Source organism: Rhizopus microsporus (assembly GCF_002708625.1).
Source record: "Rhizopus microsporus ATCC 52813 unplaced genomic scaffold scaffold_3, whole genome shotgun sequence".
Lineage (NCBI taxonomy): Eukaryota > Fungi > Mucoromycota > Mucoromycetes > Mucorales > Rhizopodaceae > Rhizopus > Rhizopus microsporus.
The window spans coordinates 714,394-742,252 of NW_019671918.1; the positions used below are offsets into that span (position 1 = coordinate 714,394).

The 27,859-nt window shown below is 38.0% G+C and overlaps 12 protein-coding genes across 12 annotated transcripts; 10 read left to right on the forward strand and 2 right to left on the reverse strand.

Annotated features, from left to right (window-relative positions):
- The first annotated feature begins 253 nt into the window (after nucleotides 1-253).
- RHIMIDRAFT_212326 (eukaryotic translation initiation factor SUI1) lies at nucleotides 254-855 on the forward strand. Its single transcript, XM_023607214.1, has 3 exons — nucleotides 254-296; nucleotides 377-436; nucleotides 508-855. The coding sequence occupies exons 1-3, from the start codon at nucleotides 263-265 to the stop codon at nucleotides 753-755; spliced, it is 342 nt and encodes a 113-aa protein (XP_023469073.1). The 5' UTR covers nucleotides 254-262; the 3' UTR covers nucleotides 756-855.
- A 494-nt stretch (nucleotides 856-1,349) lies between these two features.
- RHIMIDRAFT_87931 (prolyl-tRNA synthetase) lies at nucleotides 1,350-3,498 on the forward strand. The gene is made up of 4 exons (XM_023615819.1): nucleotides 1,350-1,432; nucleotides 1,487-1,768; nucleotides 1,816-2,121; nucleotides 2,172-3,498. Exons 1-4 carry the CDS (start codon nucleotides 1,361-1,363, stop codon nucleotides 3,279-3,281), a joined length of 1,770 nt encoding a protein of 589 aa, XP_023469074.1. The 5' UTR covers nucleotides 1,350-1,360; the 3' UTR covers nucleotides 3,282-3,498.
- A 424-nt stretch (nucleotides 3,499-3,922) lies between these two features.
- RHIMIDRAFT_272255 (uncharacterized protein) lies at nucleotides 3,923-5,159 on the forward strand. The gene has a single exon (XM_023612309.1). It carries the CDS (start codon nucleotides 3,991-3,993, stop codon nucleotides 4,801-4,803), a length of 813 nt encoding a protein of 270 aa, XP_023469075.1. The 5' UTR covers nucleotides 3,923-3,990; the 3' UTR covers nucleotides 4,804-5,159.
- A 1,693-nt stretch (nucleotides 5,160-6,852) lies between these two features.
- Nucleotides 6,853-9,021, forward strand: RHIMIDRAFT_223660 (ThrRS/AlaRS common domain-containing protein). Its single transcript, XM_023607485.1, has 4 exons — nucleotides 6,853-6,906; nucleotides 6,962-7,083; nucleotides 7,134-7,692; nucleotides 7,746-9,021. The coding sequence occupies exons 3-4, from the start codon at nucleotides 7,338-7,340 to the stop codon at nucleotides 8,882-8,884; spliced, it is 1,494 nt and encodes a 497-aa protein (XP_023469076.1). The 5' UTR covers nucleotides 6,853-6,906; nucleotides 6,962-7,083; nucleotides 7,134-7,337; the 3' UTR covers nucleotides 8,885-9,021.
- Nucleotides 9,022-9,451: 430 nt separating this feature from the next.
- Nucleotides 9,452-10,053, forward strand: RHIMIDRAFT_311430 (uncharacterized protein; the record flags this gene model as incomplete). Its single annotated transcript, XM_023614729.1, has 4 exons — nucleotides 9,452-9,672; nucleotides 9,731-9,813; nucleotides 9,845-9,857; nucleotides 9,878-10,053. Exons 1-4 carry the CDS (start codon nucleotides 9,504-9,506, stop codon nucleotides 10,051-10,053), a joined length of 441 nt encoding a protein of 146 aa, XP_023469077.1. The 5' UTR covers nucleotides 9,452-9,503.
- A 530-nt stretch (nucleotides 10,054-10,583) lies between these two features.
- Nucleotides 10,584-11,183, forward strand: RHIMIDRAFT_199180 (uncharacterized protein; the record flags this gene model as incomplete). Its single annotated transcript, XM_023606350.1, has 3 exons — nucleotides 10,584-10,836; nucleotides 10,890-11,054; nucleotides 11,110-11,183. The coding sequence occupies 3 exons, from the start codon at nucleotides 10,584-10,586 to the stop codon at nucleotides 11,181-11,183; spliced, it is 492 nt and encodes a 163-aa protein (XP_023469078.1).
- Nucleotides 11,184-11,327: 144 nt separating this feature from the next.
- On the reverse strand, nucleotides 11,328-15,523 carry RHIMIDRAFT_234723 (uncharacterized protein; the record flags this gene model as incomplete). Its single annotated transcript, XM_023608214.1, has 5 exons — nucleotides 11,328-11,678; nucleotides 11,728-11,870; nucleotides 11,928-14,675; nucleotides 14,739-15,093; nucleotides 15,155-15,523. The coding sequence occupies 5 exons, from the start codon at nucleotides 15,521-15,523 to the stop codon at nucleotides 11,328-11,330; spliced, it is 3,966 nt and encodes a 1,321-aa protein (XP_023469079.1).
- A 420-nt stretch (nucleotides 15,524-15,943) lies between these two features.
- RHIMIDRAFT_272259 (putative glycerol dehydrogenase) lies at nucleotides 15,944-17,861 on the forward strand. Its single transcript, XM_023612310.1, has 11 exons — nucleotides 15,944-15,976; nucleotides 16,049-16,356; nucleotides 16,403-16,498; nucleotides 16,555-16,583; nucleotides 16,635-16,713; nucleotides 16,768-16,866; nucleotides 16,921-17,017; nucleotides 17,073-17,189; nucleotides 17,250-17,316; nucleotides 17,380-17,438; nucleotides 17,509-17,861. The coding sequence occupies exons 2-11, from the start codon at nucleotides 16,331-16,333 to the stop codon at nucleotides 17,752-17,754; spliced, it is 915 nt and encodes a 304-aa protein (XP_023469080.1). The 5' UTR covers nucleotides 15,944-15,976; nucleotides 16,049-16,330; the 3' UTR covers nucleotides 17,755-17,861.
- A 255-nt stretch (nucleotides 17,862-18,116) lies between these two features.
- On the reverse strand, nucleotides 18,117-20,081 carry RHIMIDRAFT_248549 (TPR-like protein; the record flags this gene model as incomplete). Its single annotated transcript, XM_023610533.1, has 1 exon — nucleotides 18,117-20,081. One exon carries the CDS (start codon nucleotides 20,079-20,081, stop codon nucleotides 18,117-18,119), a length of 1,965 nt encoding a protein of 654 aa, XP_023469081.1.
- Nucleotides 20,082-22,625: 2,544 nt separating this feature from the next.
- On the forward strand, nucleotides 22,626-24,759 carry RHIMIDRAFT_272264 (Pkinase-domain-containing protein). The gene is made up of 5 exons (XM_023612311.1): nucleotides 22,626-22,751; nucleotides 22,800-22,841; nucleotides 22,896-23,699; nucleotides 23,754-24,000; nucleotides 24,051-24,759. Exons 3-5 carry the CDS (start codon nucleotides 22,905-22,907, stop codon nucleotides 24,473-24,475), a joined length of 1,467 nt encoding a protein of 488 aa, XP_023469082.1. The 5' UTR covers nucleotides 22,626-22,751; nucleotides 22,800-22,841; nucleotides 22,896-22,904; the 3' UTR covers nucleotides 24,476-24,759.
- A 45-nt stretch (nucleotides 24,760-24,804) lies between these two features.
- On the forward strand, nucleotides 24,805-25,864 carry RHIMIDRAFT_286686 (DUF500-domain-containing protein; the record flags this gene model as incomplete). Its single annotated transcript, XM_023613408.1, has 6 exons — nucleotides 24,805-24,853; nucleotides 24,904-24,963; nucleotides 25,058-25,111; nucleotides 25,164-25,305; nucleotides 25,368-25,381; nucleotides 25,428-25,864. 6 exons carry the CDS (start codon nucleotides 24,805-24,807, stop codon nucleotides 25,862-25,864), a joined length of 756 nt encoding a protein of 251 aa, XP_023469083.1.
- Nucleotides 25,865-26,187: 323 nt separating this feature from the next.
- RHIMIDRAFT_234728 (Nucleotidyltransferase) lies at nucleotides 26,188-27,607 on the forward strand (the record flags this gene model as incomplete). Its single annotated transcript, XM_023608215.1, has 6 exons — nucleotides 26,188-26,310; nucleotides 26,359-26,471; nucleotides 26,519-26,622; nucleotides 26,676-26,745; nucleotides 26,799-26,947; nucleotides 27,018-27,607. 6 exons carry the CDS (start codon nucleotides 26,188-26,190, stop codon nucleotides 27,605-27,607), a joined length of 1,149 nt encoding a protein of 382 aa, XP_023469084.1.
- Nucleotides 27,608-27,859: the final 252 nt, after the last annotated feature.

The following is a 27,859-nucleotide window of genomic DNA, read 5'->3' on the forward strand; positions in this document are numbered from 1 at the left end:
TTTTCTCTCTTAGAGCTGAAGAAGTACTACTGCATTCTTTTAACAATGTTGTATTTCCAAAGAGTTCTAAAATGCAGTAATTTTTTTGAGAAATTTAGCCACTCACAGGATGTCTGCTTTTGTATGTGTGTGTGACATGGTGTGAAAAGGGCGCGCGAAGAGAGAGACCGAGATAGGGGGAGAAGACGCACACACACACACACCGAAACAGAGAAGGCAAAAGGAAAGAGTCAATCCATCCATCCATCCATTCATCCATTTTATGTCTGATCTTGAAGACCTCAATAAGCCTTTCGGTAAAATAGCAAGCAATAGAACAAATAAAAAGAGGATTATCTGGTTTATATATACTAAAATGAAAGTCTATGATGTATAGACCCCTTTGCTGATGTTGAAGAAGATAAAGGTGGTGTTGTAAACACTACCCATTACTTGCGTGAGTATGAACATGAGACATAGGACAGTCATTAAAGTGACGATGAAAACTCATCATTTTATACAATGTAGATCTTCGCATTCAACAACGTAATGGTAGAAAGACCTTGACAACCCTTCAAGGTTTGCCAAAGGAAATTAACAGCAAGCGTTTGTTGAAGGAAGTAAAGAAACAGTTTGCCTGTAATGGCACAGTCGTTGATGACGAAGAGCATGGTGAAATTATCCAATTGCAAGGTGATCAACGCTTGAAGATGGCTGAATTTTTGGTTAATGAAGGCATTGCAAAGAAGTCAGCTATCAAGATTCACGGTTTCTAACAGTTTTGTTATTTTTGTGTAAAAGTTATTTTAATAAATCAGCATTCAACATCTTTTGTATAAAACAAGGAGAAAAAAAATAAACATGCTGTCATCGCTCTGTGTTGTCTTACATTGGTTGCATAAAGTTTCCCCTTTTGTTTTCTGTATGCTCCTTTTTATTGCAAGGAGCGAAATACATCTACTTGAGCTTGTGCTCCTCATTTATTGCTATAGAAACTGTATTTAGACAACAGCTAATGATAAAGGAGTGTCATTTTATGGCACTATATTGACAAAAAGGGGAAGGATAGGCCGTTGTGTTAAAGCTTAACTAACAGAAAAGTGTGTTCTAGTCATCAGTTCATTTATACAATAACAACTTGCTCAAATCAATGCCTATTATTCTATCAAGGGCATTTGAATGCTGAAGAGAAATCGGCCGTGTCAAATGCAATTAACCTAAGAAAGAGCTCGAAGACATATCACGATATCCTTCATGTATTAAAAGATTAATTTACATTATCTCTTTATTGATAAATATCATCTTTAACTGAATATGAAAAGCATAGCCAAGGTACGCCCCGGGAATTGAAATTGCTTTTTTCTCTTCCCCTTACTTTTTCATGTTAAGACAAGCCCTTTTGAGCTCAAGAGTCAGGACTCAGTATCAAACGAAAAGACATTTCTCTTTTGATGTAAAGAAAAGTATAATACGCTTTTGTTCTGTCTTTATTGATATGTTTTTTTAGGGACGCAACAGATTGTCAAGCTACTTTATGCCTTCCACAAAAGACAAGGCAACCACTGACAGTTTACAAAGTCATGCTCTTTTACTACAATCAGGAATGATTCGACAAAGTGGAGCAGGAATATATTCTTTACTGCCGCTAGGACTTCGAGTAATTGAAAAAATTGAGCAGATCGTCGATGAAGAGATGCGATCGATTGGCAGTCAAAAGTTGTCTTTACCTATTTTACTGAATCCTGACGACTGGAAAAAGACCGGAAGATGGGATGGAGCAGCAGGCGAGGTATAAGACGCTTTAAGAAGTAGTGAAAAGTTATTGACGCCTACAAGTTCTTTCGTTTAAAAGATAGAAAAGAATCCGATTTGCTTCTTGCACCAACTCACGAAGAAGAAATTACCCGTCTTGTAGCTCATGAGATACGATCACCTAAGCATTTACCCATTCGACTATATCAAATTGGCCGAAAATACCGTGATGAATTGCGCCCAAGAGCAGGTCTTTTAAGAGGCAGAGAATTCATCATGAAGGATCTCTATTCTTTTGATGACAGTGTAGAGGCTGCTTTTGAAACGTATGAGCAAGTAAGAGAGGCATACAAGAGAATTTTTACAAGGATTGGCGTGCCTTTTGTTGTTGTAAGAAACCGACATGCTGTACTTTATGCAAAAGTTAATGGTTATTATAGGCAGAGGCAGATAGTGGCAATATCGGTGGATCAAAGTCCCATGAATACCATTTAGTCTCTCAAGTAGGTGAAGACACGCTATTAACGTGTTCAGGCTGCGGTTATACTGCGAATGAAGAACTTGCTGTTGGAAAACTAGCTACTACCAACCAACGATCCAACGAGACAAAAGAGAACGCAGTAACAGCATTGTTCAAGAGCAGTGTAGGATTTAACCAGACTTCTATTGATGCTACAATCGTATCTTTTTACGAACCTAATGACACCAGAGAGGGTATTCAAGGATATGCTGCAGTGCTAACACCAGCTGGGCGACCTGCCAATCTGTTAAAAGTGCAGACAAAGTTAAGCAAGCACTTGAAAAAGACGCAACAGCTAGGACAAGTGTCAACCATTGAAATGAAAACTATATCAGAAGAAATGTTAAGGCAAATTCCATCAAACACTCTTGTTTCTCAACTTCATTTGTTTTTGGATGACAGTATCTCAAGTGGTGCTACTAATTCTTTATCAAGCAGTATCACAGTACATCCTGCTGATCATTTTAGAGTAGCAAAAGAAGGAGATCATTGTACCTCCTGTGACAAGGAACTTTCGAGCGTCAAGGCAATCGAGTGTGGTCACACGTTTTACTTGGGCACAAAATATTCCAGTGCTCTTGACTGTGGTTACCGTAAACCTAATGGTGAGAAAGTTTTTGCTGAAATGGGATGCTATGGCATCGGTATTACTAGATTATTAGCTGCTGTAGCTGAAGCATGTTATGATAAGAGAGGTGTTGTTTGGCCAAGAAGCTTAGCTCCATACAAGGTGTGCATTATACCAACTGATGATCGAAAGGCTGAGTTTAAGGAAATGGCAGAAAAAGTTTATGATAAGCTGAACAAGACTTTCAAGGGTGATATCGTAATTGATGATCGTCGATCAGGTTTTGGTGCCAAAATGAAGGATGCTGAATTAATTGGTTATCCTTTTACAATTGTAGTTGGCCAAAAGTCATTAACAGATGAATCATTGGTTGAACTTCATGAGCGAGTTCAGTATCAAGAAAGTACAAAGAGTGAAGTTTGTCTTGATGACTTGGAAAAGGGCTTTCTTGTAGAAAAATAAATAAACTGTACATATTAAACCTTTTATTTGCTTTAACGTGCGCAGCAACGAGTTTCTTTTATCAATTAGTTGAACTTCTAACCACAGAAATTTTTGATGCTTAATAAAAAAAAAAAATAGAGAAACAAGTAGATTGCAAGGTTTCCCTTTTTTTTAAATTCATTTTTATGGCTGATTTCAACATAATCCAAGACAGCCATTCACCTACGACATTAAGAGCAAGGCTTGTAGCTTGTGATAATTGTAGACGTAAAAAAGTATAAAGAAAGAAAAAAAAAGAGGAGCAATTCCGTAGCAGAAACTAATTTATAAAAAAGACAAAATGCAATGGACATCGTCCAAGTTGTGACAAATGTACTAGACTACGCCAAACATGTTCTTATTCGCCAGTGAAGGATAGACAGAGAAAAATATCCAAAAAAGATCACATCAATATGCTAGAAAAGCGACTGGAGAAAATGGAACAACTGGTCACCTGTCCACCAGAAGAAGAAAAAAGAGATCAGTTGCCTAGTAAAGAGATTATTGATCATATTTTTTATCTTTACGTTGATCTGTTTGGCATCTATCCGTTGTGCATTGATATCAAAAGAATGAAAGAGTCAATAAAGAACAATACATATGACAGGTTCTTGTTGTACTCTCTTTTATCTACAGTTGCAAGGTGAAAATATGTAGACAAGAATTATAAACTCCGTTGTTAATGCAAATGATTAGATTTTCTCCAAGACAAGATATCAGACATAAAAGCGATACATTTGCTAAAACTGCAATTGAAATGATGTCAAGCGTCTTGGACAAAGTAGATTTTAGTTATGTACAAGGTCTCATTATCTTGTCACTTTATCAGCTAAGTCATTTTAATGGATACAAGGCTTGGCTATATTCTACTATAGCTGTACGTATGGTATGCGAATTGGGATTATACAAGGAAAAACTATTTGATGAAAGTCCTGGTACAATTATTAGTGTGGATCAATGGACGACATATGAATATGAACGAAGAGCATTTTGGATGACTAGTATGATGGATACTTATGGTGGTGCATGTACAGGAACGCCCATGTCACTCTATATAGAAGATTACAACTTGTTACTACCCACAGATCTTGACATAATAGAAACCAGCGATGATTTTTATCAAGAGACATTTGACGGTAGCAGGCTTATTCATTATCACGTCATTCGTGATCCGTTCACTCAAAAGGCCGAAAATATCCAAGTCTGGCCACTGGACCCTAGATTACCTGAAAACCAAGCAAAGCGTGAACAGATAGGAATAGAATCATTTATTTCAAAAGCAAACGCAATATTAGGAATGGTCGTACGTACCATCAACAGGCAACTTCACTCACAGGATACCCTCTGTTACTATAGACAAGGATCAGACTACTATAGACACGATAAAACTCTTGACGCGTGGCCAAGTGACCTACCTTTCAACCTAAGAGACACCCCTGCCAATGCAGAAAAGTTTAAAGAAATGAGTCCTATCAAGCTGACTCAATATTTTGTGGTATAAATGATGTATTTTATTTTAAGGATTTATTATCAAATTCATTGTTGATATAGACGCACCTTATTCACTATGCTACTATTATCTTACTAAATCGACCCGCTTTAGTAATGATCAATTCAATTAAGAAAGAGCCAGATCAAGGAGTCATTGAGGCAGTTCACCAAAGCGCAGGAAAATGCATTGAGGCGGCAAATCGCGTGAGTTTGCTCTTGAAAACTATTCGTTGTAAAGCAGACCTTTTACCATGCTATATTGGCTACCTGATCTATGTGACAGGTACTGTCATTGTGAGCGATCGATCCTTTATAGGTGGTCAATTAGACAGTTCAAATATAGAAGACTATCTTTATTATTTAAATGTAGAGACACAGAAAAGCCTCCTTAAAATAGTCTAACAAGTCCTTCTTTAGGAATGCAAAACATACTGGGGGATAACTGAAAGATTCTACTTTATGATTTATAATCTACATCTTCTTCAGCAAGTAGCATTTAATAGTTCACAAAAAGAAAAACAAGTCCCTTTTCCATCATCTTCTGTTGAAACCACTCTATCGGCGACGACGCCTCTATTTGATCCAACAACGACCAGTCATGCCTCCACTGAAAGTGAATCACAGCATGAAGAAGAAGGACAGACAAATGATTTAGCCAAGTACACGGCGCCTACTTCAGATGATCGCCAGCTAGACTATGATAATCTAGGTGGGTTTTTCTTACCTTTATCGCATCCATTAGGAACCATGTATACAAACGATGGAAGTTTTGATTTGTGGTTACAGAACCAGTTGAAGTAAATAAAAGAAAAGAGCCCTCTTTTAGACAACCTTTTTTATTTCTCTTTCTTTTTCTTTTTATCTACTTTTGTTATCTAGCAAATGTCAATATGTCCCGTATGGAAGTTACCGCCGTACTCATCCCTTTCAGCAGGTAAGAAAAAGAACATCCATTCACTTTGTGCAGATGTTGATATCAATTTAGTGCAAAGCGATGAACCGCAGAGACACGTAGGCATATACTCCCCTGAACGCCTAGTGTTGGATCAGGAACTTTTCGATACCTTAAAGGTTTGAGTCTACATACTCCTGTCAAATGAAATTAACGCATATCTTAGTCATATGGCGATATAAAAATGGTGTACCCTTATATATCATTTGGAATTACGATAGTCTCGTTTTTTGATCTGAAAGGCGCCAAAAGAGCTAAAACAGAAATGCAATCCACATATTCTGGCTATAAATTACTTTATATAAAGCCCTGTTTCATAGGCGAAAGCATGAACGAAACTATATTTATTACCATGCGCAGCACAATTCCAGATAGACTTGATGATTTCGATGCTATAGTAAAGGAAAAAAAAAAGGCTAAATAGTACATACAAACTTAATGTATTTCTCTCTTTATAGGAGTTCTTGTCGTACTTTGGATCTGTTCATGCAATATCAGAAATGAAGTTGAATCCATATTGTCGTATTGTCGCGCTTGAGTATCACGATCAACGCTCTATCTTGAAGCTATATAATAGAATAAATATGAATGAATATGACGTAAGTTATTCAATGCAACAAGAAAAGGAACCTTGGCTCTGATTATTATTTTTAGAAAATAACGTTCCATGTTTATGAAAGCATAGCCAAAGAGTTTGTTTGTGATTGTCGCTGGTTTGCTATCAGTCCACCTATCAAGCCAAACTCTTCTGTAGTTACATGGTCCAATATTGTTGCAAAAACTCTTTATGAAGACACTAAAGGACAACCAAAAGTCACCCAAAAATTACCAAAGAGAAATAGTGAATTCAGTTTATTTTCAGCTGCTTCTACGTCAACAGACAATAGTAACTTGGTGCATAGCAAACATACCACGGAATCATTAGAGACAGAGACTTTGCTATTATCTATATCAAAATGCGAAGAATATGGAGAACATGAAGTCCGCTCAAGAGAATCTTCGTCAAAACTCTGCGCCAAAGAAATAGACATTGAGAAAATTAGATCAGGTAAAGACAGTGCACTTTTGATAAAAGCCCTCCTTTATAGTTCTTTTGTGTGTACAGGTCAGGATAAGAGAACGACATTTATGATTAGAAATATCCCAAACAAGTATACCCAGGTAATTATAGTATGTCATTTCATATAAAGATATGACTAAAAGAGATTTTTATTAGAAAATGCTAAAGGATATGTTGGATGAGACACACAAAAACACCTATGATTTCTTGTATTTACGCATGGATTTTAGAAATCATTGTAATGTTGGATACGCGTTTATCAACTTTATAGATCCCAAGTATGTAACCTCAAACATGCACATGTAGACTTATGCTTTTATTCTTGTAGATCTGTGATAACATTGGCAGAACAAAAAATGGGCAAAAGATGGTAATTTATATTCACATCAATGACAGGAGAAGAAGAGAGAGAAAGGCGCAAACTAAACGATTACGTAAGATAGGACCATGTTTAATTCTGAAAAGAGACTTTCTATATCTTATGCGGCTGTACAAGGCAAAGAAGCATTAATCCAAAAATTTAGAAATTCGCATGTCATGGCAGAAGAAGAGGCCTATCAACCCAAGATATTCTACTCATCCGGTTCTCTTCAAGGTCAAGAACAACCATTCCCCAAGCCAAATGCTGCTTATCAGAAGAGACAATATCGTTATCAATCTGGCAGTAGTGGTAATACAAAGAAGTCAAGATAGTCTTTTCCTCTTTCGCTTTTTTTCCCTTTTATTTGTAATGTCAGACAACAATAAACACTCATCAGCTCAGATTCCTGTTGGACTCATTGCCTGTCAAAGGAATACTTTTGCTCAGGAACTGTCAACGGTGTGTATCGAATGCACAGATAAACCTAATAAGCATGGATTTTATGAGATTAAGCTACAGGACACAGGTAGATCTCACTGAATACAGAAGTTTTTCATTAGCCAACATTATTTTTTCAAGTCTTGTTCCCCGAAGGCGGTGGACAACCTTCAGATACCGGTTTCATAGACAGCGTTCAAGTATTTCAAGTTGAACGTCGAGGACTTGCTCATGTTCATTTGACCAAGGTACCAGTGGAGGTAGGAAAAACGGTTAATGTTAAAGTTGATTGGGGCCTTCGTTGGGATCATGTCCAACAGCACAGTGGACAGCATTTATTAAGTGCAGTTCTCGAAAGAGAACCGTATAATCTCGATACACTGTGTTGGAACCTTGGTAAGAAATACAGCTACGTCGAGGTTCCTGCAGGCAAGCAAGCAGTAAAGATAACCCCCGAGCTACTCAACTCTGTCGAAAAGGCAGTCAATCGACTCATTCTTGAGGATGTGCCAGTGATAACCCATGTGCAAGAGCATGATGAAGACAACAAACCTGATAGTTTACCAGATGATTACACAGGTGGTGGTGTTATTCGCACAATTGAAATCAAGGGTCTTGACTTAAATCCTTGCTGCGGCACTCATGTCTCTCGTCTTGGTCAACTTCAATCAATGAAGCTCCTTCACACCGAAAATGTTAGAGGAGGAAATGTGCGCATCTTCTTTCTGTTCGGACAACGTGTCCTTGACTTTTTGGATGCTAGCTATGCCATCACTCGTCGTCTAACCAATCTCCTGTCAGGACCACAAGAAAGCTTTATCGAAAATGTACAAAAGATACAACAGCAAAGTCGAGATCATATGAAGAGGGCTAAGCGATTATTGGAATCATTGGCTAAATATACAGCTGATGAAGTGAGCGAGGCCTTGAAAAAGAACCAATATGCTATAGTGTACAAAGAAGAAGGCGACATGGACTTTTTGAGCATGGTTGCCAATATCATCAGAGATAGAAAACTAATAGACGAGCATGATCAAAAGGTTGTCATCCTGGCAGCAGGAGATAAGAAACAGGGTGGACCTATCATTGTTACAGGAAGCGATAGTGATCTAGTACAAAAGACAGGCAAGATAATCACTTCCACCTTGAGCGGTGTCAAAGGAGGCGGAAAGGGTCGATGGCAGGGACGAGCTCAAAGCTGGAGCGAGATTGACAAACTGATGGCAGCAATGGCTAAAAATCAAAAACAAGCGGGTGGTGCAGCTGTTGCGGACACTTAAGGATTATTATAATAAACATAGAACAATTATAGTGTAATGAGATGTATTGTTCAGCGGAGGAAGGAGGAGAAGAATAGAACCGGACAGGAACTAAGATGTTGGATTATACAACTACTTCTTGATCGCTTACGATGATCCTGATCGTTACTCTGTTGTTGCCTTTTGCCAGATGTTACAATAGTAAGAGTTCTAATCAACTTTGATCCATCATAATAGCTATCCTGTTCTTTTTTTGAACGTGGCCTATCTATTATATACACAAGTTAACATTCATTTAGAAGATGAATGATAAAGCCGCCTACTATGAAATCAAGGCTTTTGGACGTTTTTACGCGGCGTCTTCAGTAGTTCTATGTTATTATAAACATAGAGAAAGAAAGAAAGAAAAAAAGTGGAAAGAAACCGTATTTATTTACAACAAAATAGTGTTTGTACATCCTGATAAAGAAATTCAATTCCATTGTTCTCAAATAATTTCATTATTCTTCAAAATACGCAGTACTACCATCACGTTGTGGTTCCACAAAAAACAACTATGGTGCAAAGCCTGGCGTTTATTTTCAACTTATCACACAAACATTCTCATTGAATTATAACCATAATAGATTGAAGACCTTTTATGTTTCTCGTTTACTTCGCATTGACCGTAGATATTCTATCGCAAGTTGTTGCAGTAGATTACTACCAAGAAGCCATTAAATGCAAACTCGGATTTCAAGTTGTAAAATTGGCTGTAGAAGAACAAAAGAAGAAGACTTCTGATATCCTTGATTATGACATTGCTTGTGGTACGCTAAAGAAAATTAAAGACAATATATCATGTGTAAAGGATCTACACTGAAACAGATTATATTATGACAAGTTTGAAACGGCTATCTCTATCGTTGCTCATGCATGATCCCTTCAAGCTTTGTAGACATATTTTCTTTGTCAGTTATTTATTTCAAATAACTTTTACAGAGCGTTCAAGGCTGTATGTAGCTCCTATTACAGATGAGAGTGTTGCCTTGTCTAATGCGATTGGGAACATCCAAAGCACTAGTGACATGGACGAGCGAAACCTGCACTTTAGTGAGTTTATTAACGAAGGAGAAAAGTATTGCCAGATAATAGACAAGTTATGGAAAGAAAAGCCTGCTTTGTTAGCGCAGCAAAGCCAGGCTAAATGAAATGTTCTTTATTGGTAAACACTTTGAAAGAAGCAGCTACTGCAACGTATGACATTGGAGAATCTTCTCATACGCTTCCACCAAGACAGCAATGATTTTTTTCCCTTCGTTTACAATTGGTATAATAAACACTTTGAAAAAAAAAGCTTATTGCATTTAATTCATTAATCTTTACTTCGAGAGTATTCACAAATACTTTTCAATATCGGATATGGCTGCTAAAATCTTAGTAACTTTAAAGCTCTTGATCTGCATTTTAAATTAAAGGCGACGTCACATTTCCATTTTTGGAGCCTTGCTCTTTATGAGTTTCAAAAACAAGAAATATCAATAAAAAAAGAACTTTTTTTCAGTGTGGTTGCTGAACTAATAAACCTGTAAGTGATTTGACATTGGTCAAATATTGAACATAAACAAAAAAAGGGCCTAGAAAAAGAAGAAGAATAGCTAATCAGTTTATTATAATTTCAACTTTATTATATATACAATTCAACTTTAATCACACACACATATTTATAAAACAGTCTAATATGCCAGTCAAAGAATTCAACCAGCCTTATCCTGTTATCGATACAGATCCTCACTTCTCTCGTGTTGTTAGCTACTTTAGACCTTCAGATTATGCTGCATGGGCAGCTGGTACTGCTGCTGCCCCTGCCTTGTTATTAGGAATGGAGAAAATGAACCCTGTTGGATCAGCTCGTAGCTTGCGCATGCCTCTTCGTCTTGCTACCGTATTCGGTGCTGTCGGTGGCTTTTTGTATGCTTACCAATGCAGTAGCTGTAAGTTAGAGTAGACGCATTAATACCATGTTTAATAACAATCTATACATTAGTCCGTTTCTGGGGTTGGACTGAAAATGCTGCTGAAATTGCCAAGGATAAAGCTGAAATGGCTCAACGCTTAAAGGAAGGAAAAGCATTGTATGGAGATAGCTACATGCCTGAACACATTCAGGATACCTCTGCCAGAACCTCCAGATATTCACAACTGAAGTTTGGTAAATATTACGGAAATACAAAAAAGAATAAGTATATTCATTATATTATCAATAGGTGCCATCCCATGGTTCAACTTTGCTAATCACAACAACCACGGAGTTGATACCTCAAAATACACTGAAGCTTAAAAAATAAAATGGGTTTTTATTTTGCAAAGAAGGGGAAGGTTTCTTTTGAATAATAATACTCATTACAGTTGCTATTAAAGGTGTGTGTGTGTTTGCAAAGTCTAGTAATAAAAGAAAGGAATGATTATTGTTTGAATGGATAAATTAATGTTGTTGATTTGGTATACGACTTGTGCGTTTACGGTATTGACGATGGTTATGCTCTCGTTCCAATTTGGAGACATGATGTTTACCATTACAACACATACGAACATCTTCCAGTGGTTCGTCTTCATAGTCATCATTGGCTGTATTCTCTGTTCCGTATGTTGCAGTAGCTGTACTCGTTGAGGGTTGATAAAACATGTCATGTAATCGACGGAAGCTAGGTCTTTCTAATAATGAACCACTTGCACCACTTGATACAGATTTGACATTGTTGGTGTTATTAGGTCTATTATCCCCAACTGATCCAGAGCTTAAATCGTTGTTACGTACAAGCAGGTGTGATATAGACTACATGCAGGAGTTATTATAATGTTTTGTATAATAAAAGATGCATTACCTCAAACCAGGTATCGTGCTTTTCAAGAGTAGGAGCAGTCAGCTTGAGCTGACGATGGCTTGTCTGAATCAGCAAACTGACATTAGGCAATCCGCTAGGAGTTGTGGAATAATCAGGTACGACCGTAATATTTTCAATAAGTGCTATCACACAAAAAGATCAGCTTTATCATCCCCTTTTATGCTCGTTATTTCACTTACCACTCTTTGCTTTGGTTTCAGTACCGTCGACTCCAGGCGCCTTATTGGACCAATAAAGTGTACGGGTATAGGGATGAATCCAAAAGTAGCGTTGATGTCTCTTTTCTGAGATACCACCGCCCATAGCATTTCTCGTGTACTTCCATAGCCAGTCACCAATCATGGTCTTTGTGATCAAGCTGATCATCAATGGATCTGTTGCGTTCGTACTGCGATTGTCAAAGTGCGATGAGGCAATAGAGTGTAGCTGTTCATTGGTATTGGCAGTAGATAAACTAGACATGCTAGCAGTGCCTCTATGTAAAGACTGTTGAGGTTCACCTTCTGTTTCGGGCATCTTGCCCTTGCTTAATCTATTAGGTGATACGGCTCTGTTCAATAACGCTGCTGGTGGAGGATTAGAAGGACGTTGAGGGATATTGTTTTCACTCCACATTTGCTCCTCAGGCTCCTGATCAAACACAATAGAAGGACCATCAGCCAAATCTGGACGAGCACGTTCCTTTTCGACAGTTTGAATAGATGTAGCAATAACCTCTCTAGGAACTTGAATAGCAACATTACCAAAGCCATTATCGTCTTCTTCTTGTTCTTCTATATCATCTGGTTTCTCGGCTGAGCTAACAAGAGCAGAGTCTCTACGAGAGGCGTTCTTGTCGTCATTGGCTTTGGATAGTGCAGCAGCAACAGCAGCAGCGATCATTGCATCCGCTTCTTCCTTGGTAAACAATTTGTTTTCTGCTTCATCCTTATCATGAAATTTTGTTTCATTTTCAGTAGGCTTTGCTTCCATTAGAGCATGAATGGATGTAGGTTTGGAGCCAAACATTGAGTCTGCACGCGATATGTGTGGTGTCAATGGTTTCTTGTGAATAGAATCTTCTGTCATCTTGAGATTATGGCGAGATCCAGGCTCATTCAAAGCGGCAAGGCTTGACAATGTATTTCTGCTCGAAGGCTTTGACTGAGCAATATCTGAAGCAGCATCGTAATAGAATGAATCATTGTCTTCATCGTCAGAGAATGGACGGTAAGTTGATGGAGAAGCAGACAGAGGCAAAGGTAAGATAGGTGGTCTTTGAAGCATGTCTGTATCATGCTGCACTTGCGCATCTTTGGTTTCAACCGTGCCTGTCTGGGTTTCAGCATCAGTGCTTTCAACATGGTGCTGTACAGAAGAATCTACTGAATCTTTGGCTTCTGTCTGTGTAAGCATCTCACGTGCTTCGATCTCAGTCTGTGTGGACACTTCTACCACTTGGCTATCCTCTGTCTGAGTAGAAAGCGATGCGGTGGGCGTAGGCATCGTCTGGACAGACTCTTCAATTCCTTTTGGCTTTTCTTCTTCTGTCTGTACCGAGGTTTCAATTGCTGACTTGGAAGTGCTGACATCATCTGTTTGTATAGACATTTCGACACCTATAGCCTTGGGCTCAACCTCTGTCTGAATAGAGGCATCCACTGCTACCTTTGGTTCATCTAATGAAGATGAGTCATCTGTTTGTGTCGACAAGGATGCAGTGGGAACAGCATGTGTTTGTACAAGACAGTCGACGCCTTCGGGCTTGGGTTCCGTTTGGATGGAAATTTCAACACCTGATTTGGCTGGCAGCAGGGATCCCACGGCAACAGCTGCACCAGCGACTAAACCACCTGCGAGTTGCTTGATAGGACTTGTCTCTGATGACAATTTGTCAAGCTTATCATCCAAAGAAGGATGTACTGATTCGATATGAACAGGATCTGTATTCACTTCTGCATCTATAGCGACTGGTTTCTGGGTCATTTGACTTTGGGACAACTCTGAGGACAGCGTGGTGAATCCCACAGAGGGTGCATTGTCAAAGGGAGAAACAGGAGCATCGCTTTCACTTGCACTATCATCTCCGCTGTTGTCTGACATGGAAGAGTAGGAGTAGACAGAATCGTTATCTGCATGACGAGAAGAGGCATTCTTGAACTTTCCACGTCTTGAGGCTGAGTCACCTGTCTTTCTGCCTCGTCTCTTTGTAGAAGAAGTAGATGCTTTATGAGGGCGTCTGCCATCATCTTTTGAACCCAGATGAGAAGAAGAAGAACGCACGGGCCTGGCATCTACCCAAAGACGTGGATCATTTTGTAACTGTTCGATCGTCTCCTGGGACTCAGCCAGGAGTTTTTTGAGTTCGAATTTTTCTGTCTTTTCCTTATGAAGGTTCGAACGCAAGTTGGAGACCATACGATGAGCGTGGGCCAAAGAGGTTTTCAGTGTCTCTACTTCCATCGCTTGGCTACGTGATGTTGGCAGCTGTTTAGGTGAAGGTGGTGGAGATGAAGCAGGCGATGTGTCATTCTTGACTGTGGGTGTAGACAGGTTTTGATCATCCGACTGTTCGGAACGTGTACTGGGTTCAGCTTCAGAAATGACATGCTTAGCGATACGGGATTGAGCCTTTGCGATGGCTAATTCAGATGCAAGTGTTTCAATCTGCTTTGTTTGATCTGATTTTTCTCGTTGAAGTGCAGCGGCATGTCGACGTATAGCAGACATATCCTGTTCATGACGGTTTTTCATCGTTTCAATCGTTTGATTCAGCTTCTCCTCTCGGTCTCGTAGCTGCTCAATCTCTGCTCTAAGTTCATTGACCTGTTTGGCCAGTTTGTTTTGTTCCACATTGGCTTTATTTAGATTCTGCTGCAGCTCTGTCACGCTGATGGTCAGCTCTTGTTTAGCCAATTCCAAGTTCCATGTTTCCTCTTTTAGTTTTTCTAGATGAAAAGAGACGCATCAGCGTATATATGAATAAATTAGGAAGGATGTCATGTTCTTACCTTCATTTTCTTCTCGCTGACGCATTTGTTTGGCCATTGCTTCTGCAGCTCTTTCCAAGTCAGCCTTTTGATTTTCCAAGGTTCGAAGTTTCTCTTCCTTTTCCTGTAACAGAGCTTGCATCTTTCTGACTTCCAACAATAGACCTTGACCGATCTCGGTAGCAAATTCGATATCTGTATTTCTACGATCTGTATTGGGTACTTTAGATCGTCGTTTGGTTGGTGTAGATCCAGTTGGAGGAGGAGGAAGAGGAAGAAGGGAGGTTGAATCATGATGAGGTGGGAGAAGAGAAGATGCTGTAGGGCTAGGTAAAGGGTCTAATCCAGTGGTCATAGGTGACCTCTGGTTGAGTAACTATAAGGAGATAAAATGTTTAAACTACCATGTAAAGGAGAGTATGAAGGGGATGTCTAACCTCTTTTTTATTACGTAAGCCCTGTGGTTTTCTATAAGCAGCCAAGTCTCTTTCAAGGTTTCGAAGTCTTTCGTTTGAGATGACTGTTTCGTCTTCATATTTTTGGGTTTCCATTTCTTTTAGTCTTTCTTCAAGCTGACTTATTTGACGAGCCAATACATTTTTGCCTATGCCGCTGCTTGACTCTTCTAATTGTTTTTTCTTTTCAGTTAATTGTTGTTCTAATTCTTGTCTTAGTGTTTGTTGCTTATTGTTTTTAGGTATAGATTGTCCAGTAGTAGTTGATGATGAAGGTGTTGGTAATACTTGTTCATGATGATTAGATGTTGTTGGTGAGGATAAGGAATGGGTAGGGGAAGGTGAACTCATTATTTAAAGGAAAGTAGAAAAAAAAAAAGAGAGAGAAATAAAAGATATTGCGTATTATTTATATAAATCAATAATTAGCCCTTTTTTTGTTTGTTATATGAAAAATCATATAACAATCTAGGTTTAAAAAAAAAAATAAGAGAGAAAGAAGGAATGAATAAGAAAAAAAGATGTGTGTTACGGCATCTTTTGGATTCCTGCACGTTTTTAAGCTTAAAAATGATTACTTATTTGGGTCAAGATGCATCCCCTTATTTCACTGACAGAATGTAATCTACGCGTGGCACACGTATCATCATTGCCCCTCTTTTTTTTATGATTTCTCTCTATTCTCTTTTCTCTTTTTGTGGCGGGAAAAAAGTCGCTCCTCTCCTTTTTTTTTTCTCTTTGAAAATCAAGCTTTGAAACTAATATGTAATCATACAATATGTTTTATTTTAATTGAAACTTGCAGTAAATTGCTTCGTCTTTTTAAATACTTCATGCTTAATAAATCATATGATTGCTCTGCTTTATAATATGCAGACACATCAAGATGGCCTAGCAGTGTAAGTTATATTTAACAATTTACAGAGTCATTTCAACAGACGAAAAGAGAATAATTTGGATGGCAAGTTGATAGGATTGAAGGAAAAAAGGAGATATACTCGATTGAATATCAAAATTATTTTCTTGTTGCCACAGATTCGATTATACGATTATCAAATACGCCCAAAAACCCTTCATTTATAAGCTTTTTTATTTTTATTCCCAGACTATTTTATTGTACCTTTTTTTATTGCCCCCTTTTTTTCTTTTGCTTACACAATGTCTGCTATTCAATCATTCAAATTGTAAAAATATAAAAACGAGTGATTAAGTAATAATCTTGATTTATAGAAACAATGGTCTTGATATCCCGGCTATTGGTCTTGGTACATGGCAATCAAAGCCTCAACAAGTGTATCAAGCTGTTCTTGCTGCTCTAAAAGCAGGGTAATAAATAATTATGTAATTTTTAATATCACTCATTTTAATCACATCTTTTATAGATACAGACATATCGATACTGCTGCTGTCTGTAAGGTTTATATTATTCTTTTGTCATGAAACTTACTCTTTATATAAAAAGATCGAAATGAGAAGGAAATAGGACAGGCTATCAAGGATAGTGGTATTCCGCGTGAACAGCTCTTTATTACTACAAAACTGTAAGCTCTGCACACGAATCGAGCAAATAATAGTTGTATAAATAATTCATTTAGCTGGAATACAAACCACCGACCTGAACTTGTAGAACAAGCTATTAACCAATCCCTTGCCAATTTACAACTTGACTATCTTGATTTATACCTTATGCATTGGTAAGAAATTGAGTAGAGAAATGTATATAAAATATAACTTTTCCTTGATCATAGGCCAATTGCCTTTCAACCTTCCAAATACGCTATTCCAAAGGATGACAAGGGAAATGTTGCTCTTGACAAAACCGTTGATTTTGTTCAAACTTATGCTGTAAGTTTTCATTGCTAGTTTTTTTGTAACATGTTGCTGACTGACTATTTCATAGGCAATGGAAAAATTAGTAGCTTCTGGCAAGACACGTGCTATTGGTGTAAGCAATTTCAATATTCCAAACCTTGATCGTCTCTTGAAGAACTGCAAAATTATTCCAGCTGTTAATCAAGTATATAATAGAAACGTGTTGTTCAAAAAGCACAGCGCGTTAAGTTTCCTTTTTGTATAGGTAGAAATGCATCCTTATTTAGCTCAGCCTGACTTACTGGAGTTTTGCCAAAAGTATAATGTTCATGGTAAGTTAATACAGACTTTTCTACAAAAAATATATATCACAAACTGACAGCCTTTGTTTATAGTAACAGCTTACTCACCATTAGGCAGTACGAATTCACCAGTTATGCAGGAACCTGTCGTGGTAAGGGGAATAGTTTTTTTTTTGTTTGATTTGTATGCCCACATGCCTTTTTTTTTTGGCTTTGATCTAGTTGAGTATTGCTGCAAGGCACCAAGTAACTCCAGCACAAATCCTTTTATCCTGGGGAATTCATCGTGGCTGCTCTGTCATTCCTAAATCAGTTACTCCTTCTCGCATTGTTTCCAACTTACAAGCTGTTAAGCTGGACACAAAAGACTTTCAAGCACTTGAGGAACTCGTTGCGACCAAGACTGCCGAACGGCTGGTTGATCCATCTTCGCTCTGGGGTGTAGACATTTATAAATCAAAGCTATAAACTGCTTTCTGTTGCTTGTGTTTGTATCAATAAACGCCTCTTTATGAATAAATCTTGTAGAAGCCATTCAAGTGTTTTTTTTTTAATTATGAGCCATTGTGCAAGTGACGCATCAAATGGATTTTCTGATGAACAGTAATCGATTAATTATTAGGCCAACTTATCAAGTATTAATGAAAAAAAATATAAAAACAAAAAAATAAAACACTGATACTGTTTATTATGTGCAGTGTCTTTGTTTTTATATCATTAGTCTTAAATATTATGTATTTAAGCCATGCTTTGAGTAAACAAAGCAAACTAAATGATTTAGCTCTTCTTTTGAGAGACATTAGCAGTGAATTATGTAAAATTACAATTTATTATAAACAAAAAGCACACCAGCTTAATCGTTCTTTTATCTTTTCATCTATCCACAAATGACCTGATTTATCAGATTTACAAGCCTTCAAAAAGTCCAAGATGATTGCATTTGCCTGCTGTAGCTTACTACTTCTTGCCCAGGCAGTAATGAGTGCTGTATAAGTGGCTGTATTGGGTTTATGTCGCTCACTATTCTTCATTAGCTCAAAAATCTGTTGTGCTGTCTCTGGCATATCATTGTCTGCGCATGCATCAATTAATGTGGTATACGTATACGTATTAGGTTCAATCGAGTTGGCAATCATTTCTTTGTGTATCTTGAGCGCACTTTCTAAACCCAATCGCTTTGCATGCATCTTCAACAAAATGGTATATAGCGTCGCGTCTGGCTTGATGCCTACCATGGTAGCCTCTCGTGTAATCCAGTGCATCGCGTCCGGTATATTTTGGTTGGGTTGCTGTGACAACGATTTTAGTACAAGTGAAAGGCTGACTTCATTAGGTTCAACACCATTATAGAGCATGATCTGAAACCAGCGAAGAACGCCATGGATATCATGTCGCTTTGTTGAGGCGTGCATAAGAGCGCTGTATGTATAGACATTAGGTGTTAGATGACGCTGAAGCATCTTGTTGTAAAAGAATGTGCACTTGCTGTGATCAGTTGTATGTGCATGGGCTCGGATCATTTCCGTATATGTAGCACTATCAGGTTCAACATTGAGCTTGAGCATAGCGCTGTAGACATAGGATGCACGACTGGCTTCGCCTTGAGATGCAAAAACGTGTAGTATGGCATTAAACCCTTTCACGCTTGGCTGTCTATCGCTTTCTAAAAATTGCTCAAATAGCTTCAAGGCTTGATCAAACTTCTTTTGTTGCCCATATGCATTCATCAGATTAACGTAAACCATTTCACTAATATCCACTTTATCTGCATACTTTTCTCGGACTACATCAAGTACATTCTGTGCCTTTGATAGATCATGATTTGACAGTATCCTCCATATCAGCTCCTCCAGTGCATCTGCTCTATTTTTTTGCTTTATGTTTGGAATATTCTCCACAAATTCGTCAATCAGGCGATGTGCAGCAGAATATCTGTATCGATAATATCGATAACAAATATTGGCTATCCGTAACATGTCAGATGGTAATAGGTGTCGATCTTCTAGCTCATTTTTACAAGATGCGTGTGAGGCGATTAAATTAATTCTAAACTTTCTTTGGTTTTTGTACAGTGATTTGTCCTTTAGCATCAGCATAATCAGTTTTATACACAGATTTCTCGATAGTCGTTCTTTCCCTTCTTGGACCGTTTTAAAGAACAAAGCCCAGGCTTTCTCGGTTTCCTCTAGTTGAATGTACTTTGCAATCTGTTTACGAATAGGTATGGGTATGGGTTCTACAGATGGTAAGAATAGCTCTGGCGTGTGATGATGATGTTTCTGTACATAATCTAACAATTGATCCATTTGTCGCTGTCGTAAATCTATGATGGGTCCCCGACTAACCATTGACTTTGCAAATGCGAGTAATGCATAGAGTGAGCAGCACATTGTCAAGGGTATGATGTCTCCTCGCCGAGATAGGGTAATAAATAAAGACCAGGCTTTATCAGCATGTCGAGTACGAATAGTGAGATCAAGATCAGATAGAGTGATCCGATCTGTCAAATTAAATATACTTAGCGATTTAGAAAATCGCATGAGTGGCTGCAGTGGCTTTCGAGGTTCAATGGTGTCTATAGGGGTGGATAAGGTTCTATACATTCTAATCAAGGCTGATCTTCGTCTGCATGAAGTACAAAATTTAGGTAAAGTGAATAATTCCTTTGGTCGTGGCTGAAATGCTTGTAACAGTGTCTGTAGATGTGAATTTCGTCGACGACAGGTTCCATTATTGTGTTCAGGTGTACTAATAAGCCTAGAAACATCTTTTAGATGAGTCATAGACTTGCGCATAGTACATAAGGGTTGAAATAGGAGAGCGACGCGAGCACCAAAAGTAGATTAATGTAAGCGCGTATCTTTTGTTTTTGCTAAAGTTGCTCAAACCTTTTCAAAATAGACAAAAAATAGGGCAGTAAATTTTGCTAGGCACAGATCGGACCGCTTTTGTGACGGCTGTGATGACGTACGCTTAGTGTTTTGCCCTCCTTTCTGGACTTTAAAACTTGGAGTGGCTGACTTTTATTGTTTAGAAATAAGTGATTTCAAAGGCATTGCTTCTTATTCTGCAAAATGTTTTGGCAAGTGTCTTAACAAAGAAAGGCTATGAAACAAAACTAAACTAAAAAAAGGCGTCCTTTTATCTCAAGAATTTTATCAATGATGGTCTTCCTTTTTAATGATATCAAATCAACGACCATTGTAGAATGTTTGTAAACGATAAAGTACATCTTTCTTGATCCTTTGGTTGGCGGATGAAACCATTGCTGCCACAGCTGCTGGAGACATGGATTGACGTTCTTTCAGGGCAATTTTCAACTCTGCATCAAAGTTTTTAAAGTTGATCACGATTGCGATGTCGCCATTTGTGCCCTTCTCGCTTCGAATACTTCAAACGATTCCAGGAAAGATTCAAATTTGGCAAGAGTTCCTGCGAGGAATGCAAGGACCAAGGCTAGTAAAAGTGGCAAACACTTGGTGCACCAGAAAATACACCATAAGTTAGACTAATACTACGGGCGCTACCTCTACCCATTACCTGTAGTGTTGTCAGCAAAGCTTTTGAGTATGTAGCGCCAAGCTAAGCATGAGTTTATGAAGTTACCATCTTGGATTGTGTCTTTTCAAGAAGATGAAAGAGATAAAAAAGAAACGTTGTTGTTTATTTATGTTGTCAGTTGATCAACAAACATGCAAGAACACGTGTAATTATGATAACATCGTATTTTATATCAGAGAGAGTGAACTGAACAGCCTTAGATTAGATTTGATAGTGTGAAGTTGTAGAGACAACAAAGGTAGTGTTCGTAGCGTTAGCCGCTTTGTCGTGAATTTTTTCGCGCATTTAGCGTTTTCCTTTCGTTACAATCTTCATTTTTTTCTTCTACCACAGAAGAACTCTATGATTTTTCAGGATACGTTTTAAATCCAAAAGGATAAGCATTGATTTTAAAAATAGACGTAATAATCGGTTCTGTAGGATCCTCCATGTAACAAACTTCCAAGCCTTCAAGGTCATTAATTACTTTACAATATTTCTTAACGTTCTCATAATTATATGAAGCACAGCGTAGCATACATGCTGCTTGCTCTCTTGTAATGGTAATCATAATTAATATTTCAAGAAGTAAAATGGACACAGAGAAATGGACGTAGAGAAAGTAGACATAGAGAAAGTAGACATAGGGAATTGAGCTTAAAATTTATACTATGCAACATGGGCAGCAGGAGCAATTCTTTAGTCTACTTTTTATTTTATTTAATCATTAATTTCCGATCCTAAAAGTCAGCAGTAGGTTTATCTTTTGATTTCATATTCATGTCATCTGAAGGATATACTCTTCTGTCGCTTTGATTTCATGCCTAGCTTACCTCGTAGGCTGTGCTTTTCTGTATACCAGTGATTTTTGCTGCCTTAGGGACGTTTTATCCTTCCTTGGTTGCAATTTTAGAAGGCTTTTTATGTTGTTCTCGATGTATTTATTATTAGCTTTGACTGCAAAGCCTTTTTTAGAACCTGCTGGCACCTTTGGCACATCTCCATTCATAGTTCAGGAATAATGGTCTAATTGGCGTCAGCAAGATTTATTCGCTTGCCTTACGCAAAGGCAGGTGTATCAAAATTCAATCTTGTTAGAGGAGCTGTTGCCGTGAGCTTATGTATGCGTGTTGACGCATTGTTAAAAGTTCATAATAGAGGAATCTTCATAAAGCAAACATTACAAGCCTATGCTTTTGTGCCTTTTAAATACTCTCTCAGTAATTCTTAATTTTCGTCTGATTTGGACAAGTCAAAAGTCTGAAATGTTTTTCCAATTGATCTGCATCTTCGTGTACATTTATCCGAATATGGTTTAAAACAATGCCTGTAAAAGAAAACCAGAGTGACCGAAAATAAACTTACTTGTGTCCACAAAAAACTGTAGTGGGATGTGGTCTATCGTCATGGTTACCAACCATATGGACTGATGAATATCGTAACTCTGCAACATCGGTTTTAGAAAAGGCATAATTTTTATGAGTAGACATTTAATGCGTAAGTGTAACTTCTTTTGTGTAGCCGAATGCGTTCATAACCAATGAACACAGTTGATATCCATTTTTAGTACGTCTCTCCTTGATGATTGGTCTCTTTTAAAGGGTTCTTCTTTATTGTCTCTATGATTTATTTTTAGACATAGGAAACATTTACCGCAGATTTGATTTTGAACAAGATGCAACATCTATTTTTATGAAGGAGGAGAGGTCCTAATTAATTTACACTCTGAAAAAAAAAAAGAGTGAATTTAACCTTTTTTGTTGAAGAATTCATTCAGAAATCAGATCGTCGTGACCTTTTTTTAAAGTCATACAGAGAAAAGAGTCATTTTTATAAAAAAAATAGATTTGATTTTCTTTATCTCTCTCTCTTTATTTCTTTCGTCTCTCTTTTATTTCCAAAAAAACCACAATATATTATAGATGGTAACGATTACCAAAAGAAGGATACGATGATTAACACAATGATAATAGGAGTCGTTAATTAAACATTCCCGAGAAGACGGTTTACTAGAGGTAAAATACAATCAAATAATCTATAAAAAACAGACTAAAGATGGTACGATTTAGCCAAATAATATGGATAATGGCTCTACTAGTAAACTGCACCATAGAAGACAGGCCTCTCGTGGACTAGAGATCAATACAGACTTATCAAAAACCAACGCTTTCTTTAATACCAGCAATATCCCCACACCGCGACCACCTCCATCGATCACTCGAAAAATATCAATCAAGCAAAATAATACGCATACCCCTATTGTCGACTATGAGGAAACAGCAACACCAAACCATCATGAGAGTTACGCTAATCGTCTTCGAAACCTCGTGGCTGCTACACGTCAAGCCTCTGTAGCACCAGCACCAGCACCTATACCCCAGTACTTGTCCATGAAAAAACCAGAAACTGAAGAACCATCGCCTACGATAACCAGTTTCTCCGAAGACGAAATTATGGCCCTTCCAACACCACGACCGAGTAACTCGGGAGAGATAAAAAAGAAACTTCCTCTCGCAAAGAAACCAGAAGAACTACCTGTGATTATGTCCTGTCTCAGTCCCTCTATTTCAAATGAAACACCCAGTCTCTCGGATGAACCGATGCTTGGGGATTATGTTGAGCCTATCAAAAGAGAGCAACAATACAAATACAGCACTAAAATAAGTCATGTGATGGACGAGGAGATTATTGGAAAACAGATTGGCTCCTTTAGGATAAGTAAACTATTGGGGGTTGGAGCATTTTCAAAAGTCTATGTTGGGCATCATCAAGAAAAGGATCAATTTTATGCAGTAAAGACAATACAGAAAGGCAAAGTATTGAACGACCCAAGAGTTAGATCAAGTATAGAAAGAGAGATTGGCATATTAAAGGTAAACATTATAGGCTTTTGTAATGTGAAATATGATAGTAACTCCACTTAACAGTATATCAATCATCCCAATATTGTTCATCTAGAAGCCACAATGGAAACAGAGCATATCATGTGTATTGTCCTAGAATATGTGGAAGGAGGAGAACTCTTTGATTTCGTTCAAAAGATGCATTATCAATCACGTCTGAGTCAGCAAAAGGTCAATGAGTCGACGATCAAGCATCTGTTTTTACAATTGGTCAAGGCAGTCAAGTGGCTACATGAGCATCACATTGTTCATCGAGACCTGAAGCTTGAGAGTATGTATGATATAAATACGTTCAGGGTCATTTACTCATGTTCTCTGTAGACATTTTAATTCACAGAGAACAGGATGATCAAATCATTCTGAAAATAACAGATTTTGGTCTCGCTCGAGTGGTTGATCCTGAATCACCTTTATTGACAACTCGTTGTGGAAGTGAAGAGTATGCTGCTCCAGAGATTGTACAAAGCAAAGGATACGATGGACGAAAAACGGATGTGTGGGCATTGGGTATTATCCTCTACGCTCTCTTGGTTGGCTATTTACCTTTCCGCTATGATCCTGGTAAACAGGAGCGCGTGTCTCAACTGTTCTACCGTATCGTCAAAGCAGAGGTCAAGTGGCCTACGGATGAACTCTCTGAGATAAGTCAGGAAGCAAAATATGTCGTATCAAAAATACTAGAACGAGATCCAGACAAGCGAATCCATATCAATGATATTGAACATTTACCTTGGTTTAACCTTTAACTTCATAAATATATAATATACCATTTCATTCATCAAAACAGTCTTATCTTTTCATACTGAGGAATCTATCATCGTCCATTTAAGCGGTCCGATAAGCATATACAGAGACTAATATTTCAGAAATGTTGATTGACACTATCAAAATAAACTCTATACTATAAACTGTAGCTGCATTAAAAAAGCTGTTTGGGTATGATTGAATATGGAAGTTTTGCATGAAGGAAATAACGTCATTTTTGTTACACTAAACAAGCTTAAATAGAGAGAGAAAAAAAAAAAAGAAAGTCTCGGCATTTTTTACCTCTTTTTATTATTATTATTAGTTTAACATGTCTATGTTTGATAAAATAAAAGAAAAGGCCAGTCAAGCTGCATCAAGTAAGTGCTGCCTATTTTTACCATAACAACTAGCTTAAGCAAAATATCAGGTGCGACTCAAATGGGTCAACAAGCTACCCGTTCCATTGGTGACATGGCTTCTAATGCAAGTAAGAACAGACATCGGTGTCTTTCTATTTTTGACGTGGACTAATTAATACACTGGCTTAGGCTCCAGTGGGAATTTCAACAACCCGATTCTAGGCACGTTACCAGAAGAGTGTGCCAAGGCCGCTCGTATTTTGGAACAGTTTATAAGTAAGCGATGATACTCCTTTTGACAAATGTATATTTATAAACATGACATTAGACAAGGAGGAAATTGAAAATGGCTTTGATACAATCATCCCTGTTTCTGTTATCAAGGAAGCCAAAGGATTAGCTATCTTTACTGTCGTCAAGGCTGGCTTTCTTTGGAGTGGGCGTGCAGGCAGTGGCATTGTAGTTGCTAGGTAACGCGTAGATATAGAATAAAAGTGCAGAATGAAACTAATACTCTTGATGATTTACATAGATTACCTGATGGCAGTAAGTTTCCAGAAAAAGAAAAAGACAATAACTAATACTTGCCAAGAGTGGAGTGCACCCACGGCAATTGCAACAGGCGGCGTTGGATTTGGTGCTCAAATTGGCGCCGATATTACTGATTTTGTCCTGATTCTCAATAGCGACGAAGCTGTGCGCGCCTTTTCTCAGGGAGGCAATCTAACACTGGGCGGTAATTTATCAGTAAGCGCAGGACCCATTGGTGCTGGTGGAGAGGCATCTATCACGGGCGATATTCGTGATAAGAAGGTAGCACCTGTTTTTTCCTACACAAAGTCCAAGGGATTGTTCGCAGGGATGAGCATTGAAGGCACTGGATTAATTGAGCTGCAAAAGGCAAACGCCAAGTTTTACGGAAGACCTATACGTGCAAATGCTATATTGAAAGGTGAAATTCAACCACCTGTTGAAGCAAAGGTGCTGTACGATATGATTCAACGTGCAGAGAGTCGTGATCCATACTAGGATAGGGCTGGTGTATATGCATATATAGATAATAACTAATTTTTTTTTTCTACATTTCTTGAATAATCTCCGGAGTGGGGAGGAGAGAGAAAAAATAATAATAATAATAAAGGAACCATTATATTAGTAGTAAGATAGCGTTAGCTGTTCCGTCTCTGCCAATTCTCGGTTAAAAATAAAACACTTATTGCCTTACAATGACTAAATTAATTCACCTTAAGCAGTAGACGCGCCAAGGAGATTTTTTTTTCTCCTCTTGTGTCTCTCGTCTTTCTTTATGCTGTGTCTCTAAAGTTTATTCATCCTTTTTTCATCCCTTAATTATGCCACATCACACTACCAAATCCAATCGCTCTCTTGGTTCAAGTACATACGATTTATCCGTTCCGCCCACGACTCTACCATTTTATGATTCACTCTCGTTTGATCTACTAGATGTTTATAATGTAATACAACAATGCATGAAAAGACAAGAAATCACTCATTTCTAATAGACCTTATTGCCCTCTCGAGCTTCCTATGACCAAAGACAGCTATTTATTTCGAAAATACGGAACATATTAAAGACAGAATGGCCAGATTATGAGACCGGAGTTCATGTATTTGGGTATGTTACATTACATAAAAGCAATATATGTTCTAACCCTCCTCAAGCTCCTCAATTAACGGGCTCAGTATGGAACAATCGGACGTAGATTTATGCATTACCTGTTCAAAGCTCACTTGTATCTATTCATTGTCTTTTGCATTAAAAAAACGTAAACCATAGATTATTATTAAAGCAACAAAGAACTCATTGTGATCATGTTAGATGGTTTACAAATAGTAAAGTTAATTAGCAATGCCAAGGTGCCTATAGCTAAAGTATGGGATCCAGAATTGTAAGTGCTCACGTGATTATGTATAAATCCATTTTTCTAAAGGCAGTAAAAAGGCATATAGCAGGTGACTTTAACCTCAATAATACGCTCGCACTTCAAAATACCAAAATGATCAAAACATACGTTTCAATTGACCCACGTGTGCGCCCTCTGATTCTGTTTATTAAACATTGGGCTAAGCAGCGCAACATCAATGATGCAGGTAAAAAGAAAAGATGGATACTATCCTGCATTTTGCCAATATTTCTTCTTTTTTTTTTAAAAAAAAAAAGCACAAGGAGGTACGATATCTACTTATACATGGGTCTGTATGGCCATCAATTTCTTGCAAACAAGGCAACCACCTATCTTGCCCTCGCTACATGAGATGCCTCATTCGTTGTCTGAAGATAATCAGGTTATACATGGACTCAATACCTCATTTTGCGACAATCCGGACCAATTGAGGGGATACGGACGAGCAAACCGCGAGACGCTCGGTGGGTTGTTGTACGCCTTTTTTAGACGGTATGGGTTCGAATTTGATTACAGATCCCAGGTCATTTCTGTTCGATCAGGCAAAGTACTCAGCAGACAAGAGAAGGGATGGCACAAGGGACCTGAGTCACAACAGCTACTCTGCGTTGAGGAACCCTTTGACGTGCACCGTAACCTTGGTAATTCAGCAAACGAGGAGGCTGTTCATGGGTTGATTCTGGAATTCCAAAGGGCAGTACATATCATTCTAGAAACCCACGGAAACTTGGATTATCTGTGTACCTCTTACCAACAACGACAGATTGAATATCTTTCTTTACAGGAGTCACCTGTATGTATGCCACTTCCCTCTCAAGGGGATAAAAGAGGTCGCCTTGCTATTTAGCCTTTTCTAATTGTCAATTACCTTTTTTGGCAAAGATTCCATTTGGAGTGGACAATACGCTTTATTCGCAAGCTGTAAAAAATATTTTAAATAAAATAATAACTTCAGACAACAAATGACATAAGAAGAGGCTACATAGGGGCAAGGCAATCTTGATTGTTGTCTTCATCTTATTGTATATCTCTCCGAAAGATGAAGAAAAAACTACTGATACGATAGACTTACAAATCTGCGCAACCCATACAAACACAC

Coding starts and splice junctions, on each gene's coding strand:
- RHIMIDRAFT_223660 (XM_023607485.1), top strand. CDS start 7,338: ATGTCATGGCAGAAGAAGAGGCCTATCAACCCAAGATATTCTACTCAT. Junction 7,693..7,745: donor GATTAAGCTACAGGACACAG/GTAGATCTCACT, acceptor TATTTTTTCAAG/TCTTGTTCCCCGAAGGCGGT.
- RHIMIDRAFT_272264 (XM_023612311.1), top strand. CDS start 22,905: ATGGATAATGGCTCTACTAGTAAACTGCACCATAGAAGACAGGCCTCT. Junction 23,700..23,753: donor GAGAGATTGGCATATTAAAG/GTAAACATTATA, acceptor TCCACTTAACAG/TATATCAATCATCCCAATAT. Junction 24,001..24,050: donor TCGAGACCTGAAGCTTGAGA/GTATGTATGATA, acceptor TGTTCTCTGTAG/ACATTTTAATTCACAGAGAA.
- RHIMIDRAFT_212326 (XM_023607214.1), top strand. CDS start 263: ATGTCTGATCTTGAAGACCTCAATAAGCCTTTCG. Junction 297..376: donor AGACCTCAATAAGCCTTTCG/GTAAAATAGCAA, acceptor TATGATGTATAG/ACCCCTTTGCTGATGTTGAA. Junction 437..507: donor AAACACTACCCATTACTTGC/GTGAGTATGAAC, acceptor TATACAATGTAG/ATCTTCGCATTCAACAACGT.
- RHIMIDRAFT_87931 (XM_023615819.1), top strand. CDS start 1,361: ATGTTAAGACAAGCCCTTTTGAGCTCAAGAGTCAGGACTCAGTATCAA. Junction 1,769..1,815: donor GGGATGGAGCAGCAGGCGAG/GTATAAGACGCT, acceptor GACGCCTACAAG/TTCTTTCGTTTAAAAGATAG. Junction 2,122..2,171: donor TTGGCGTGCCTTTTGTTGTT/GTAAGAAACCGA, acceptor TGGTTATTATAG/GCAGAGGCAGATAGTGGCAA.
- RHIMIDRAFT_272259 (XM_023612310.1), top strand. CDS start 16,331: ATGTCTGCTATTCAATCATTCAAATT. Junction 16,499..16,554: donor CTTGCTGCTCTAAAAGCAGG/GTAATAAATAAT, acceptor CATCTTTTATAG/ATACAGACATATCGATACTG. Junction 16,714..16,767: donor CTCTTTATTACTACAAAACT/GTAAGCTCTGCA, acceptor TAATTCATTTAG/CTGGAATACAAACCACCGAC.
- RHIMIDRAFT_272255 (XM_023612309.1), top strand. CDS start 3,991: ATGATTAGATTTTCTCCAAGACAAGATATCAGACATAAAAGCGATACA.